The sequence below is a fragment of the Akebia trifoliata genome, chromosome 8 (genome assembly GCF_017979445.1).
Source record: "Akebia trifoliata isolate Shusen 1 chromosome 8, ASM1797944v1, whole genome shotgun sequence".
Lineage (NCBI taxonomy): Eukaryota > Viridiplantae > Streptophyta > Magnoliopsida > Ranunculales > Lardizabalaceae > Akebia > Akebia trifoliata.
The window spans coordinates 41,115,551-41,132,476 of NC_141382.1; the positions used below are offsets into that span (position 1 = coordinate 41,115,551).

The following is a 16,926-nucleotide window of genomic DNA, read 5'->3' on the forward strand; positions in this document are numbered from 1 at the left end:
TTTTAAATTCAAAATCCAATATTCAATTTTTTTTTGGTAAAATGGGATGAAGGAAAGAGTTGAAGAAGTCATTAGTGAGGGGATTAATTCCTTTATAGCCTCTTGTGTTATCCTTAATGCACTTTTATACAAAGATATTGTTTCAGGGAGACGGGTGTCAAAGAAATGTCACACCATTGTGTCTGCATAGTGTACTTGTAAACACCTCTTTTACGTTCTTGATACTCATTGTTAGGAAGGGCATGGCGAGATACCCAACTTGCTTAATTGTTCAAATGCTTTTGATGAAATTCACAATGGTACAAGTCACAACCTACCATATAAATTGGTTGACACATTCCAATGCATTAGGATGTTTTGAATTTGAAACATACTAGTGTTGGAAATTTGTCAAATTTGTTTTATATGCTTACATGATTGAAAACTTGATATTCTCTATGCTAGTTATCGTTTGGACCAAATCTTTGAGCGAGATCACTGTGTAAAGGGGTTGACTGTACATGCTAATGTTTCCATCATCTTCAGCCACCAAGAATTGTAATTACAATTTTTTAATCAGTGCCATGGATCAAGACTCTGTTGGGTAGTTAATAACAGAGAAATTTTAGTCAACCAAATCATTTTGAGGGTTTTTGGCTGAGGATCTCAACACTAAACCCCAGGAGGGCTGTTCCTGCAATCTGAAGCATTCTCTCTTCATCTCACTTAATATTTTTGTTGGTTACATCATCCATTCTCTACACAGGTCTTTTATTGAACCTTTGGTTACCAATTGATCTTGTAAAATTTTTTTTTTTTTTTGGGTGAATATGCAAAGGTATGTTATGCATGATTTATTGTAATATGGTCTAAGTAACGTGGTTTAACGAGTATGAAGCAAGAGATAAGCCGTCATCAACATCACTAGAAGAAGCTTTGTATCTAACACAGATCAAAGATGGATACTCTCCCTCACATAAACAAATTCAATTATTTTATCCATATAGTTTCAGATCTTTTCTAATGGGGAGGTAAGATATAAGGTTTATCAAATCAAAAAAGCAAGTGCAAGCAGTGATACATGGTATTGGTCAGTTAAAGATGATTTCTGTGTTAAGATCCATCCATGAGGGCATTATGGTTTTTGTAGTCTGAATGTATTGGTCAGGAAGGAGTATTGTTCGTCATTTAAGACATAGTGGAGAAACCAATGTTAATTGAAGGGTGCTGTTCGGAGGCCTTAAAGAGCCAAATATTGTGCCAAACATTTTTTTAAAGTATGGGTTAGTGGTTTTGAAATGGACTGGACTGATTTTTTGTGATGTTGATCTCTATGATGAGGAGATCATCTTCATCAAAAATCAGCATATTTTGAAACTTCTAAATTCATTAAAAGTTGTTTACAAAAATTGGATGGTCCATGATTCTTCAACTTGTAAATTAGGGTTAAAAGTTTCAGAATGAGTGGTTTTTGGTGAGGATGATTTGTTCACCATAGAGGTCATCTTCATAAAAAATCAGCCCATTTTGAAACTTCTAACTCTTATTTTGAGATATGTTTGGCTCTTTTTAGGGCTTTTGAACGCTTCTCTTATCTAAAATCCTAGTTAGGTTTTCTTGGGATACATGTATCAATTTTCGGTCAAAGGGTGTAATCTGTAATTGCAAATTTTCTATTCATAGAGGTGGTTCTTGATTTGCATGGATACAAACCTATGGTTTGAGTTATTGGTTAGGTGTCTTTTGGCCTTTGATTGTTTATACTAATTTTTTTATCCATGTTATCTATGCTTTCACATTCTTCATCTTCGTCAGTGTTTTTCCCTTGGACTTCCCATTTTTAGCCACCAAGACTTGCAGTCTCAATATCTTTTGATGCCTCTTTGTTGAGACTCTTGAATGAGCAACTAAGATGGGAAGAGAAATGTAGGTTTACTTGAGATTTTATACCTTAATTACCATTGTAACAAGAGAAGCATGAGCATCGTTGATGCAATTTTATATTGGTTAATTTTTTAAATTATTAAAGTGATCTTGCAATATATTAAATGACTCAACACATTATGAAGCTAAACTACATAAAATTTGACACGTAAAATAAAACTTATTTTCTTGGAATGGAGGATTTAGGTTAAAGTTGATAATTTTGAAAAGAAAAATCAAGAATTCTAGACTAGAGGTTGAAGATGAGGGTATTTAAGTTATTTAAATTAATCTCTCACGAAAGACCAAGGTCAAGTTTGAAATCCAACACCACAACCCTTTAAGTTTCTTCGAAAAACTCAGATATAAAAAAAAGAAAAGAAAAAAAAAAAAACAATTTCTTTTGAGCTAGATCCAATGTTTTGAAAATGGAAAAAAATATCCACGTAACTCCCGTACCTAAAAATGTAACTCAATGTGAAAAATAATTTTGTTTCGAATTTTTTTTTTCTTTTTTTTTTTTTCAAATTTCGGAGACTCCAATATAGTTTCTCACATTATATCATATCAGGTAAGAATCACTTATAAGAGCAATAAAATCTATCTAATAGATTAGTAAACTAAAATCAGATCGTTATTGAAACCCAAATTGTCGATCCAGATCGATCGTGATCAAATTGGAAGTGAGAAATATAGGAGTCAAACATTATGTCATAAATAAGCCTCGTGGCAATTTAAGGAGTATGGGTCCAATGAAATTCGATATAATGTAATACAGCAAAAACATTTCATTTCTGTAATTTGTCTCCGCGGTTTCTCACATTTTTGAAATTTTACAAAAAGGAATCCAAAATTCCAAACTAAAAACTAACCCAACTGCATTAACAAAACTAACCATGATTAAATTTCTTGACTCAAATTCGATTTTTTCGTTTTCGACCGCCCATTTAAAATTTGAAATTTCGCCATCTTTTCCACACACACACGCACACAAAGACGGACCTTTCTTTCGAATTTCGATTGAAATGCAGAGAGCCCTAAAACCATTTCTTTCACCACGAAGGAAGAATAAACCCTAAATCCAAATCCAAACAACTGAAAGGTAACCAAGTAAAAAACTCTTTCAACTCTTATATTTTCTCCTTCTGTACTGGAAATCTGACATTTTCGAACAAAAAATTTATAACAATTTTCGATTTCATTTCAGGCAAAGATAGTAATAATGCCGGAATCAAGAGACAGACTAACGAGAGAAGAAGACCCATTAACACCGATGTTGGGTCATGGATCGATTGGGAGAAGCTTTCATCGTTTAGAACAAGAAAGGGGGTTTCAAATTCAATCCTCTCCTTCAAGATTCAGTAATGGTGGTGGACGGAATTTGTTTGGGTCTCCATTGCAATTGCGACCGATGGCGATGTTGCCTTCGTGGAGTCCTGCAATGGGACCGATGGCAATGACGCCTTCGCGAGGTGGTTTGATGGGAAGGGTTGGTTATGGTACTCCAAGGAATTTGTACGGAAATCTATCGATTGGGCAAGAAAATATTCGAACTAGAGGCTCTATTGGTAGTGGCAGGCGTGGACGACGACGTGTGAGGAATAGTCCGTTGCCGAATTGGTATCCAAGAAATCCTCTTCGGGACATTACTGGGGTTGTGAATGTAAGTAATAATTTTATTATGTTTCATATTTGATCTGTTTATTTTGGATACTCATGATTTATTTAACCTTTTTGTGAAAATAATAGTGGGTTTTTATTTGATCTTGAAAACAGGTTTAATTCAAGTTCAATCTAGTATTTTTCATGAATTAGTGGTTTTGAAACTAGAAATGAAATCATGGGTAAAACAGGATTACTGAGATTTTTTGACTGCAAGTTCAATCTAATAATTTTGGATCTGCCATCCTGTTGGGTATTTTGCAATTCTTGGAAAGTATAGTCGGTCTTCTTCTGATCTTGTAAATAGGGTAGCTGAGAAATTATAATTCTAGTTAAGGTTAAGTCTATAATTTTTCATAAATAACTGGTCGATTAGCTTTGTTTTTTTCCTATCAGTTTCTGTATTTAGTGATCTGAAATGGGATCATGAGTAAATATAAGTTGTGGGAAAATGTTATTTGTTGGAAATAAACGTATGGGTATTTTGTGATTCTTGATTCATAAAAGGAATTGTATTCAGATTGCATTAGAGAGAGCGTAATTCTAGTGTAAATAGCTCAGCATTTCCTCGACACATAATTGAAAAATCAGATGTTCTTACTATATTATTATTATTTTGCTTGAAAGAATTGTGGATTTTTTGTTTTGTTTTCAAAGTGAATAGGATGAGAAAATGCATCTCTAATTGGCAATCATCATTAAATGACTTGTTCCCTATGCAAATCCCTGCTTTTCTTCACTGGTAAAGAGCTGTCGCTCTTTCGTTCTCTGTGCTTCTCAATGATGGATCCAATTTATCTCTTTTTAGGCCATTGAAAGGAGAAGAACTCGCCTCAGAGAGGCTGAACGCGACCAATCTGCCAGCACTTCACAGCAGGAATTGAGTGTTACTGATCCAAATCCACCCATTCCAGGTGCTCCTCTTGAGCACGACATCTCTCTTGCCTCCCCAAATCCCACGACTGCAATCAAGCATTGCCCACCACCCGTCCATCACTTGTCAAAGATTTTGCTTGGCAATAATGCTGCTGGAGAATCTGATTTCTTGACTCCCCAAAAGAAACTCCTGAACTCAATCGATCAAGTCGAGAAAGTTGTAATGGAAGATTTCCGAAGGTTGAAGAGGACACCTACCGCTAAGAAGGCAGAGAGAGAAAAGAAAGTTCGCACATTGATGGCAATGCGTTGATGGATTAAAAGGATTGTGAGGGAGGAAAAATGGTAGATGGGATAAGAATACATTGAAAAAGATAAATCATCCTCTGATGATTTACATTTTAGCATTTGAAGTCGTTTAGGAAGGTAGCTTTGTTTTTCTGTTTTTTTCTCTTTTGCATGTTAATGTCATCTGCTGAAGGTCTTGGTGTAGGATTAGTAGGCATCATTGCTTCTTAATGTCTTTTGCTGAGGGTCTTGGTTTAGGACTAGTAGGCATTTTTCTTGTTTTCCTATTTTGTAACAGATGTATAGAGGCATTTACTGGTTTAGCCCATGTATCATTTCTGTTCTGATTCAATAACAAAGAATGAGTTTTACACAAGCTTGTTTGTTTTGAATCACTTTCTCTCTATTCCAACAAATGATAATCTTTGAAAAAGATCTTTTGAAATGACGTGTATCTGATTTGTGGGTTGTACATTAGTTTATCACTCTAAACACGTTCAGCCCAATATAAAATGCAAATGATGGAGAGTTTTTCATTTGATGTGGAAGTAGATATTAGTATTGGCTGTGTTAGTATAGGATTCAACAACAATGAAATTGAGTGTTTTGAGCAATAGTGTTTTTACTTGGCAAGTGAGTTTAGTGGGTGAATGTGGGTTTTGAACTCATGTCACACCATAAACATTCATAGTCTTTAACCAACTTAGCAAGCTGGTATCTTTGTGTTTTGAGCAATAGCTACCTTTGGAGGTATTTGACCTGTTTTCTACTCGAACTGTGTCATACAAAAGAGTTCCTTATGTTAGTTGTATGGAGCTTTTTCTTGATGAGTGGGCAACTTCTCATCTTATTTTGATGAAGTGTGAGGCCTCATTTCTGTATAAATCAACTTATTTCTAAAAATCTGAAGTATGATTTTGTACTTTGAATTATATTTGGTCCATATAACTTGTAAGTGAATGAAAACTTTAAAAGCTTGACGAAATCTGGTTCTTTGAATGTTTTTATTCAAATTTGATTAGGCCCACATTGCTTAAGAATGGAAACTACTTGAGGTTTTTAACCACAAGCTACTCTAGAGTTGGGTAAAGTTGTGGCTCTGGGAACTACATGTGCACGCCACGTTTGGCCAAGCTCGGGACACGGGCTGTGATCCCACATGTGGGCTTTGCCAATTTTGGGACATGTGTCACCTACATGTTGTTCTCTTAAAGACTATAAAAAGAAGGTTTCCTCTCTAAAATAGAGACAGAAAAACTAAAGGTCAGTTCTCCTTTCTACTGTTCTCTAAAATGATTTCTTATTTGGGGTCTTTTACTCTAATCGATTTAATCAATTGGGGGTTTTTCTATTGTGATTGTTTCTTCGATTGGGTTTACCTTTTGTGGATCCATCATACAACAGTGATGGTTGTTGAGGGATAGGTCGATGTATTCTAGGAGGTGATCACAATTCTTGTTCAGCATCTTCTTCATGAGATTAGGAGGGAATCTCACCTAAAGAATATCAAACAAAGCTCGTGCCTCAATCTGCATACTCGATAAGTTTCTCCTCTATCTTTGTTTATGTTTAAGATATCCTGCTTTGATTTAGTGCCACATATACCGACTTGAAAATCAATATTTAAGGTACCTCTTTCTTCTATTTAATTAGTTTTGCTCTTGTTCTGTTTATCAGTCTATTTTAGAGCCAAAATCTAACACCTTATTGCTAGACATGTAGGTAAGGTGCCAGCTTGCCTAGTAAGTAAGGTTTGTGAATGTTGATACCACGACTGAGGTGAAAACCCTCGTTCACCCACTAATTACTGACCGCTAAGCCGCTTGCCTATCAAGGGAAAAAAAAAAAAAACTAGACATGAGTGGGGCGCCACCATTTGATGGTTCCCAACTAGGAGTGGAGCTTTCATCATTTTTCGGTATCCATTACAATGATAATAAGAAACCAAGTTGTTGACATGGTGCATTAATACAGGTTGGAATCCACCATTTGTTGGGTTATAATTAGGAATCTATTTGGAAAATTCAACAAATTTGTATGTTTTTAAGTAGATTGAAGATTGTTGCAGAGGGGGAATGCTCATAAATTTGTATATCTCTGCGTATTCATTCTCTTCTATAGCAAAAATCATAATTGTTACAGGAATCCTACAAGCATCTTGTTGAGCAATTATTATAGCATACTATTAGTAGATAATCTTTGTTGGGATAATATTTATCTTCTGAGTTCTTGACATTCATTTCGAGATAGGTCTTTGGCATATTAGATTGTAACAATGGAAACAAATCCTACTTTATCGAGTATTAATTGGGTCTTTCGCTGCAAGAGGGGGAGTGATTTATGTGGATGACTGGTTCCTCCCAAAGGGCAGAGATGTTTTTAGCTCAGAAAAACAACTGATCATAAATTGATTGTGTATCCTGATCCTTGTCAGCAATCTCCCGTTTAGTTCTTGAAAAATTCACAAATTTTTTGTTTTTTTCTCCAATGAACATATTATTCTCCGGATTATTGAATTATTCTGAATAATTCACGGTTGCAAAGTGTAAATTTGTAAGTTGTGATGTGTAACACAAGTTGACTTTGAAGCGGCCATGCTTCAAAATTTTGGAGGAATCCACCTTTTTACATGGCAAATGCCCATTTTATCTTTAAAAAAAATAATGATATGGCCTTCTACATTTATTTGAGATTATACTTTAATTTTCCAAATTGATGATTTGTCTCTTGACTTTGGTCTTCTTTTAAAAATCAAGGGAACAATAACCTCAATATCCTCATTATCACCACCATCATTATTACCATCACCTTCACCATCACCAATTTCATCATCACCATCACTATTAACATCACTATCATATGGCTAAATTTTTGGTTTAAGCATATGCCACATATTTTCCATTTATCGAATTTTTGGCTGAATCTTAGACCGGATTTTTGCAATCCACAATCGAATATAACTCGAATTTTTCACGAATCGGATTTTTGCCGTATTCTGAATTGCTAACAAGGATCCTGATAGCTTATGTCATATGTATTGCATTTTCCTATTGATATCATTGATGAAGACTTTGCTTCCCCTGCAGCCAAACACAACCATGAGCTTTGAGCCTTGCATCTCAATATTAAAAGAGTCGTTATATTCTGACTCGAAAATTTTCACTTGGTCTGTACTAGCTACTCAACTCCCAGGATCGTAGGAGTTGAACTTCAAAGTCCCACAACTAATTGCTAACTATCATAAAAAGTGAAAGAAAAACAAAAAAGAAACATTAACAAAGCAACACAAGTTAAGCTAACTCCAATTTTGAGAAAATTAATGAACTCAGTTTGAAGCCAATATACCTACCAAACAACCACCTATATAACTTAATTTTTTGCTTAACAAGTATATAAGTTCTTGTAATAATCTGAAGTTAAATTAACAAAATTTAATCAAATAATTAGCCCCCTTGCACGTCATAATGCTTGTGGTATCGTCATAGGCATAGCTATACGCGCTTGGGCATGCTGCCTTGAATACTTGGGAGTAATTGGTTGGCTTGCACGTATCTGGACTCCCATAAGCCCCAGTGCAACAATATTTAGGGGTGTTGAAAGCCATACACGCACTCTTGCAAGCAACAACCTTATTATTTTGTATCACTTGTAGATCATTTGGGCAGCTTTGGTTCAAGTCTGACACGCATTGTGCAGGCCTACACATTCCTGAACCACCCAAAGCTGATATGGAGACAGGCATGTTATAGCCATCAACAAGGCTGACGTCGTAGAAATCTAATGGACTATTCAGGGTGAACTCGGCTAGTGTAGCAGGGGGTTCACCACCAGCCCCGGAGCATGCTAATTGTCCAGCACAATCACCTGTTACACAAGTTCCCTTACCAGATTGATCAAATGAGCATCCACTTCGACCCCAGAATCGACCCGACCACCCGATCGGTGCATTAATACTAACCGTCTCACCAGGTCTTAATTGTAACCCACCATTTTCTAGGATCTCATGACCCGTGCCCGGTTGGATACCGGGCCATATTGTATCCGTACAGTTGTTTTGTAGAGTAAATATTGTGGCCTTGGCAACTGCAAGAGCGAAATGCATCAAGTAGATAGTAATAGATACAGCTCTATAGTATTTTCTTGATGTACAATACATCTATGATGGGTTTCAAGATTTCAGTTTCAATTTTGATTTCTAGTTCAATCTAATTTTCAAGAAAATGATGGAAATATTACGAAATGGTAGAACTATTGTAGAAGTTTTCATTGAAAACATAGGAAATAATAAAATAGACATGTAAACACTCTCATAAAATAATAAAATGGAAACACATTTTTAAATCCTCAAACTATGAAAAACAACCATATGAATTGTGAAAATGAAGATTAGTAGTATTTTGCTACACATTGGCTTAAGCATCTTAGAGTCGAACACCTAAAACTACTATATGTTCCATGGAGATGAGAACAATAATATCACATTAAGTATCTAGATATGAATAAACTAGTAATCTATTTAACTAATATTAGAACATGGACGATTGTATGTGCATAATTATATGAATATTTCAGTAGAAATTTACTATTTATCAAAATATTTCTTCCAAAATATTAGATTCTTATAAGTAAAATTTGATAATTCCGACCAAAATTCACTATTTGCCGAAATAGTTCACAAAATGAATAGTGATTTCCACCAAAATGCATACATAAAGAAATCATCGGTTAAATTTCGTGTTGGACCTTGTGAAAATGAATATATTTTGAGAAAATATGTTGAAATATAATACAATGGTCGGGTTATATTACAAAAATATACAAAATCTCAAAATGGCCTCTAATTTTGCCTTTAAATTTTGGTAGTTGTTATAGTATTTTCTTGCATGGTATACAGTACATCTCAGGTGATCAATCTCCAATTGGATTTGAACCACCAGGGGCTAGCTAAGATGGTAAGGGTGATTGGGTATACTCCCCAGGTCACACTTTCGAATCTCTATATGCCCCTTCACGTAAAAGTGGTTATATTTAACTGTTATCACGTGCAGGGTGGTTGGTATGTGCATCCCGCCAAAGCAAAAAACATAAATAAATAAATAAATAAATCACCAATTGGATTCAAGACATAGATCACAAAAATCTTAAAAATTAGGGTGCATAAAATCAATCATGAAATTTTGAACATTAAAAGGAGTTACTAATTATAATTACCTGAAAAGGAGAGAAGAAGAAGGAGATGAAGATACCAAATGGCCATGGGAGATGGTTGAAGATTTCTCTGTAAGATTTGGTAATAAAATGGGTGATCATGGGAGGTTTAAATAGGGGGGAATGCTTGGAAACCAAAAAACAACACCACCCTTTGTGTGAAAGAGTAAACAAACAAGATTGATGTCTTCCTTTATTGATGAAATATAAAGAAAGAACAACAGATTGGTCTAACTGCCCGGGTATTAAGATACCATTTTGTAACCCAATAAAAACGCTAAACTGACCATCTACAACACTGCACTTACGTTATGGCACATACAGAACCATAGATGCTTTACCTTGAGATGCGTGTGTTATACACTCGAGGAAAGTGTTCACCTGCAGTTTTCTCGAGTGCTATCCGCACAGAATCGCAAATTTTGGTATTTTATTTAGTGCACGGATGACATGTGAAGCCTAGACTTTTCATCGGTAGAGTACTCTTTGAGCTAGGACTGTCAATGGATCATGTTCCCCATTTGTACTAATCTGAAAATAAATAAATAAGATCTGAATATGTCAATTTTAAGATCTGGACCGATCCGATATAACATGACATTTTCTTTAGAAAAATGTCAAGAACAGTAAGGGTATGTTTGATTGCACGGAAAGTGACTTTCCATGGGAGGAAGGTAAGTGAGGAAGATGGGGGTAAAACATGGTGGTGGTGGCGGAGGAGGAGGAGGTGTGAGAGAGAGAGAGAGAGAAGGTGGTCGGAGATGATGATGACGGAGACGGAGATGACGACAGTGACAGCAATGGTGACGACGACGATGACGAAGTTAGTATAATGGTGGTGGTAGTGGTAGGAAAGAAGAAGAAATGAGTGGAAAAATATTGGGGATGGAAAATATAGGTGGATTCACTTTCCACCGATATGGGTGGGAAAGTGAAATTCATGTTTTGGTTGACTTTTTGATTGGGGTAGAAAATGAATTTCCATTTCCATGTGCAATCAAACACTTGAAAAATGTCATTTTCCAACCTATTTTTCATGTGCAATCAAACATACCCTAACAAATTTGACAGTTTTAAAGTGATTAACCTGCAAAATTGTCACTTTAAAAATCTCCGAATTCATTATTGTTCACATTTTGATAATTAAAATGAATAGTCAGAATCGTAAATTTGTCAAAAGTTGATCATTTTTTTTTTTGTAAGTATCCCTAAAATATAGAATATAACTATACATCATTTATATATTTTCAAAAACACTATTGGATCAGGCATGATTGTTGTTTTTAATGTAATAACATTACACTGAAAAATACTTGGTAACACGATTTCAAATTTGAAATCAAAGTTGCCAATTGACTCGTTAGAACGAAGATGATTAAAAAGGTGAGCTGTGGACAATGTGCTATAATTAAGATGTTTCACGCCTTTGCGTTAGGTAGGTAGTCGATTGAGTTTGCCATGTGGGGTAGTCAGATTATAATGACTCTAGTGAAAATGTCTTTGGTAAATGATGAATTGGAACCCAGGGCATTTAGGTCACTTTGTGTTAATCTCTGTTAGGAGATCGAAGTGAAGGGGTAATTTAATTTAATCAATCTGGAACACTGGACTTGTTATCTCAAATATTTAGGGCATCACGTGAGCTACGCAGATCGCGATCCGTGTCATGGCCCTCAATCAATTCTGAACTGTTGATAAGCTTTCAATTTCAACGACTACAATCCATTCCACTAAAAATAAAATTCAAAAACCAGAGAAATTTTAAAATTCCCGCGTTCACTATCATCTCTTACAAATACCCCAAATTTCCTACTTAAAACACATTCATCTCTTCTAAGTTCAAACTTCACTCATCACATAAGTTTCATCTTCTCCCACACAAACTCACAAACAGAAGACAGGGATGGCACGTACGAAGCAAACTGCCCGGAAATCAACGGGAGGGAAGGCGCCACGTAAGCAGTTAGCAACAAAGGCTGCCCGAAAATCTGCCCCAGCGACAGGAGGAGTGAAGAAGCCACACAGGTTCAGGCCAGGAACAGTGGCGCTTCGTGAGATTAGGAAATATCAGAAGAGTACAGAGCTTTTGATCCGAAAGCTTCCCTTTCAACGTCTGGTTCGTGAGATCGCTCAAGATTTCAAGACCGATCTTCGATTCCAGAGTAGTGCCGTAGCTGCTCTTCAAGAGGCAGCCGAAGCGTACTTGGTGGGTCTCTTTGAGGATACAAATCTTTGCGCCATTCATGCTAAGAGGGTCACTATTATGCCTAAAGACATCCAGCTTGCTCGCAGGATCCGTGGTGAGAGAGCCTAAGCGTTGAAGAAGATCAAATTTCCTACTTTTTGTGTGTGTGTAAATTTAGGGTTGACTGAATGTTGATGTAAGTCTAATTTTGGTGAAATTAACTGATGTAGTGTAATGGACTTACTAGATGCATTGGATCATCATCATCATCTTCTGCAATCTCTTTGATGTAGGGAGCTCTAACTTTAATTTGATTTAAGAGCTCTAGATTAGGTATTACATGTTATCAATGTAATAGAAAATGGTTTTAAATTTGGAAAATTATCAAAAAATATATATATATATATATATATATATATATATATATATCTATATATATATACAAAAACTAATTTAATTTTTAAAAATTTTGAAAAAGATACAAAACCGGTTTTTTGAAAGATCGGTTTTTCTTTTTCTTCAATTTTCTCAACACTTTCTCTCTCCTTATTATTTAAAAAAAATAAATTTTTTTTTAAAATTGATTTTTGAAAGATTGGTTTTTTCTCTTTTTATTTATTTCTTTCATTTTTTTCTCTCTCCTTTATTATTTAAAAAAAAATGAATTTTTTTAAATAGATTTTTTTTCTCTTTTTATTCATTTTTCTCACTCTTTTCTCTCTCCTCTATTATTAAATTTTTTTAAAAAAAAATAGGTTTTTTTTGTTGCTTCATTCATTTCTCATTTCTCTATTATTAAATTTTTTTTTTTAAAAATAAATTTTTGTAAATAATTTTTTTTTTAGATAAGTGAAGAGAGAAAAATTTATTCTAAAAAATTCGTTTTTTTTTAAATAATAGAGGAGAAAGAAAGGAGTGAGAGAAATGAATGAAGAGAGAGAAAAATCTATTAAATTTTTTTTTTTAAATAATAGAGGAGAGAGAAATGGGTGAGAAAAATGAATGAAGAGAGAGAAAAATCAGTTTTTTAAAGATTGATTTTTAAAAAAAATTCATTTTTTTTAAATAATAGAGGAGAGAGAAAGTGTTGAGAAAATTTAAGAGAGAAAAATTGACTTTTTAAAGATCGGTTTTGTAACTTTTTTTCGAAATTTTTAAAAATTAGATTGATTTTTGTAAATATATATATATATATATATATATATATATTTTTTTTTGGATTTTTTTGATAATTTTCCTTTTAATTTAAATTTGTTTGTATTGGTTCATGAATGAATGGCTTTGGGAAATATTATCAGATTTGTCTCCCAAGAATAATAAGAAAAAGTGTCTAGTGTTGTCTCTTTTACTTGTAATGGAAGATTCTTGAGAAATGATTATTTCTATTTGTTTTGTTTCAGATTATAGATTTTAGGACCAAAATTTAGTCTGATTTTTAGTTTCTAAACTTGAGAAATGTTTTAACGAGACGAGACGGTGAATAAAAGTAAAGCATCCAAACAACCTATTTCAATAGATTGATTAAAAGATAAAGAACATCATAATTGGATATAAATTATTGGATAATTCTCTGCTTTATTTTCTTTATCACTAGTAGTAGCTAGTATAGCATATTATTAATGAAAATTACATAAAAGCTGGTCTTCAGGTTTCCACATGCTTTATTAATGAAAGAGCTAACACCACCCTATTCTCCTTCTACTTTTAGAGAAAACCTGCATCATACAATCTTCTGTGTGTCAAGACAAGGCAATAAAAATATTATTTATATATTTTTTGAAACAAAGCCACATGAGAAAAGAGTATTTGGATGGAGGTCAAGATGACTAAAATATAATAGTGGGTTGTGCTCTAGCTTGGCTTGGACTTGGGGATACTCCTTTGTTTTCAAAATTCAAATTGATGTTGTTTCACCTTGACGGCAAATAACTTCCAAAAATTGACAGAAAATGACTTATAGGCTCTCTCATCTTCAAACAAAATTGTTCAGCACCCAACATGTTTTGTCCTACATGGGTTAGAAGTTTTGGCATGGGCTGATATTTGGTGAGGATGATTACCATGGAGATCATCCTCACCAAAAATCAGCCCATTCCAAAACTTCTAACCTCATCACAAATGGTTTACAAAAAATGGATGGTTCACGATTTTTCAACTTGTAAACATGGAGTTAGAAGTTTTGGAATGAGCTGATTTTTGGTGAAGATGATCTCCTCACCATAGAGATCATTCTCATCAAAAATCAGCTAATTCCAAAACTTCTAACCCATGTAGGACAAAACATATTGGGCAAAATGTTGGATAAATTGTTGGGTGTTGAACATTTCCCTATATATATATTTGGTGCCAAACATTTTTTGTAAATCACTTTTGATGAGGTTAGAAGTTTTGGAATAGGCTGATTTTTTGTGAGGATGATCTCTACGGTGAAGAGACCATCCTCACCAAAAATCAGCTCATTTTGAAACTTCTAACCCTAATTTACAAGTTGAAGAATCGTGGACCGTCTAATTTTTGTAAATCACTTTTGATGGGGTTATAAGTTTTGGAATTGGATGATTTTTGGTGAGGATAATCTCCTCATCATAGAGATCATCCTCACAAAAAATCAGCTCATTCCAAAGCTTCTAACCCATATTTTGAAAAATGTTTGGCACCAAACTTGGCAAATTTTAGGGCTGCTGAACCGTCCCCATATATATATATATATAGGGAGTGGTTCGGCAGCCCTAAAGTTTGCCAAGTTTGGTGCCAAACATTTTTTGTAAATCACTTTTGATAGGGTTAGAAGTTTTGGAATAGGCTGATTTTTTGTGAGGATGATCTCTACGGTGAAGAGATCATTCTCACAAAAAATCAACTCATTTTAAAACTTTTAACCCTAGTTTACAAGTTGAAGAATTGTGAACCGTCTAATTTTTGTAAATCACTTTTGATGGGGTTAAAAGTTTTGGATTAGGCTGATTTTTGGTGAGGATGATCTCCTCATCATAGAGATCATCCTCACAAAAAATCAGCTCATTCCAAAGCTTCTAACCCATATTTTGAAAAATGTTTGGCACCAAACTTGGCAAACTTTAGGGCTGCTAAACCTTCCCCATATATATATATATATATATATATATTGTCTTCTATTTTCCTTAAAATCTCATCTTGTTCTGAAGGTTGAAGGAGATACAATCTTAAAATTAGATGATGGTAAAATTTACCCAAGAGAATGAACATGACTAGTTTAGAGAAGAAAAATCAGTCAGATCAAAGATGAGACAATTATGTTATGTCATTTTCTCTGTTGACCAAGGCCAAGGGATTATGTCCCTTGTTAGCAATTTGGAATGCGGTTAAAATTCGATATGTGAAAAATTTGAGTTCTATTTGATTTTGGATCGTAAAAATCCAACTTAAAATTTGGTAAAAAATTTAATAAATAAAAAATATGTGGGATATGCTTTATACATGTATTATCTATCTCATTCAAAAATTTGAAAACCAAAATTTTTTGTAATATGATACTGATGGTGATGTTAATGGTAAAGGTGATGACATAATAGTAATGGTAATAATGATGATGGTGATAATGAGGGCATTGAGGTTATTATTTTATTGGCTTATAAAAGAAAACCAAAGTCAAAGGATAAATCATCAATTTGAAAAAATTAATGTGTAATCTCAAATAAATGTAGAGGTCTATGTCATCAATTTTTTTAAAGATAAAAAAGACATTTGTAACCTAAAAAGGTGGATTCCTCCAAAATTTGCCCACTTCATATTCGACTTGTGTTACACATCACAATTTATAAATTTACACTTTGCAACATACAACAAGTTACTGTAGCATTTTTTTCGATGGAGTTTTAAAAATTCGTAAAAAAAAAAAAAACTTGTTTTATTCCTTTTTAACTTAAATTTCATGAATTATTCAAAATAATTAAATAATACAGAGAATAATATTGTCATTGAAAAAAACGAAAAATTCACAAATTTTTAAAGAATTACACGGGAGATAGCTAACAAGGGTTATGTCATCATTTTGAAATAGGGGTATCTCAAATATTTACCAAAATGTAGATGGGTAGATTTTAAATTCTGAATCACCCATTTTATTTTAGGAAATCGCCAGTGCTCGACATTGTGCTGATGTGGCAGTGACTCCAAAACCATAGATTTTCTCCATGTATCTCATAGAAAAAAAAGAGGCTAGTTCTAGGGACACTGACTTTAATAGTGTTGAGCACAATCAGTTTAGAATGACTCTTTATTTTAATATCGTAGAGATTGAAGACTAGAGGTTTTTGGATAAAGAACTCCCATCAAAAGTTTGTAGACGAGTGCATTTCAGTCGTCTTATCTCCAAAATGAAGGCCTTAAGGGGCTATATGATTGTGTCGAAAACTCAAGGAGGGTTATTTCTAATTTTCACCAAAAGCCAAAGATAACTCAAAATCACTCAAAAAAAAATTGTTTTGTAATACCATATGTGAAATTGGTGATATTAGGTTTACCTTGCAAACTGCAATATCAGTTTGACTCAGGATCTAATAAGGTGTCACGTTCCTATGAAATAGGTTAGGTGTCTACTTTGCATGCTTTAGTTGGTGTTTAAAACACCTTGGGCTCTCTTAATCAAGTTGTTCATACAGCCTAACGTATTTATTTTCTAATCAAATTGTATCACGTAGATACTGTTCATATCGATAGAAATGGGACACTGTATGGGATCTCGACCCTATTAGTTTTACTCCTCGACTGAAAGTCAACGTACCTTTTGTTTGTTGATGAATTTGTGAAAATTTTATTTCATTCAA

At 34.0% G+C, this 16,926-nt stretch overlaps 3 protein-coding genes across 3 annotated transcripts; 2 read left to right on the top strand and 1 right to left on the bottom strand.

Moving 5' to 3' along the window:
• The first annotated feature begins 2,847 nt into the window (after positions 1 to 2,847).
• On the top strand, positions 2,848 to 5,155 carry LOC147396849 (protein POLYCHOME-like). Its single transcript, XM_086452101.1, has 3 exons — positions 2,848 to 3,004; positions 3,110 to 3,565; positions 4,373 to 5,155. Exons 2-3 carry the CDS (start codon positions 3,125 to 3,127, stop codon positions 4,751 to 4,753), a joined length of 822 nt encoding a protein of 273 aa, XP_086308227.1. The 5' UTR covers positions 2,848 to 3,004; positions 3,110 to 3,124; the 3' UTR covers positions 4,754 to 5,155.
• Positions 5,156 to 7,936: 2,781 nt separating this feature from the next.
• On the bottom strand, positions 7,937 to 10,618 carry LOC147396850 (pathogenesis-related thaumatin-like protein 3.5). Its single transcript, XM_086452103.1, has 2 exons — positions 9,940 to 10,618; positions 7,937 to 8,811 (listed from the first exon to the last, which is right to left on the bottom strand). The coding sequence occupies exons 1-2, from the start codon at positions 9,983 to 9,985 to the stop codon at positions 8,150 to 8,152; spliced, it is 708 nt and encodes a 235-aa protein (XP_086308229.1). The 5' UTR covers positions 9,986 to 10,618; the 3' UTR covers positions 7,937 to 8,149.
• A 1,157-nt stretch (positions 10,619 to 11,775) lies between these two features.
• LOC147396851 (histone H3.2) lies at positions 11,776 to 12,390 on the top strand. The gene has a single exon (XM_086450743.1). The coding sequence runs from the start codon at positions 11,840 to 11,842 to the stop codon at positions 12,248 to 12,250; it is 411 nt and encodes a 136-aa protein (XP_086306869.1). The 5' UTR covers positions 11,776 to 11,839; the 3' UTR covers positions 12,251 to 12,390.
• The last annotated feature ends 4,536 nt before the right edge of the window (positions 12,391 to 16,926 follow it).

Excerpts from the sequence above, each read along its gene's own strand:
- LOC147396850 (XM_086452103.1), bottom strand. The coding sequence starts at position 9,985 with ATGGCCATTTGGTATCTTCATCTCCTTCTTCTTCTCTCCTTTTCAG. Across the intron at positions 8,812-9,939 it reads TCTTCTTCTCTCCTTTTCAG|TTGCCAAGGCCACAATATTT; the intron begins GTAATTATAATT and ends TCGCTCTTGCAG.
- LOC147396851 (XM_086450743.1), top strand. The coding sequence starts at position 11,840 with ATGGCACGTACGAAGCAAACTGCCCGGAAATCAACGGGAGGGAAGGCG.
- LOC147396849 (XM_086452101.1), top strand. The coding sequence starts at position 3,125 with ATGCCGGAATCAAGAGACAGACTAACGAGAGAAGAAGACCCATTAACA. Across the intron at positions 3,566-4,372 it reads ACATTACTGGGGTTGTGAAT|GCCATTGAAAGGAGAAGAAC; the intron begins GTAAGTAATAAT and ends ATCTCTTTTTAG.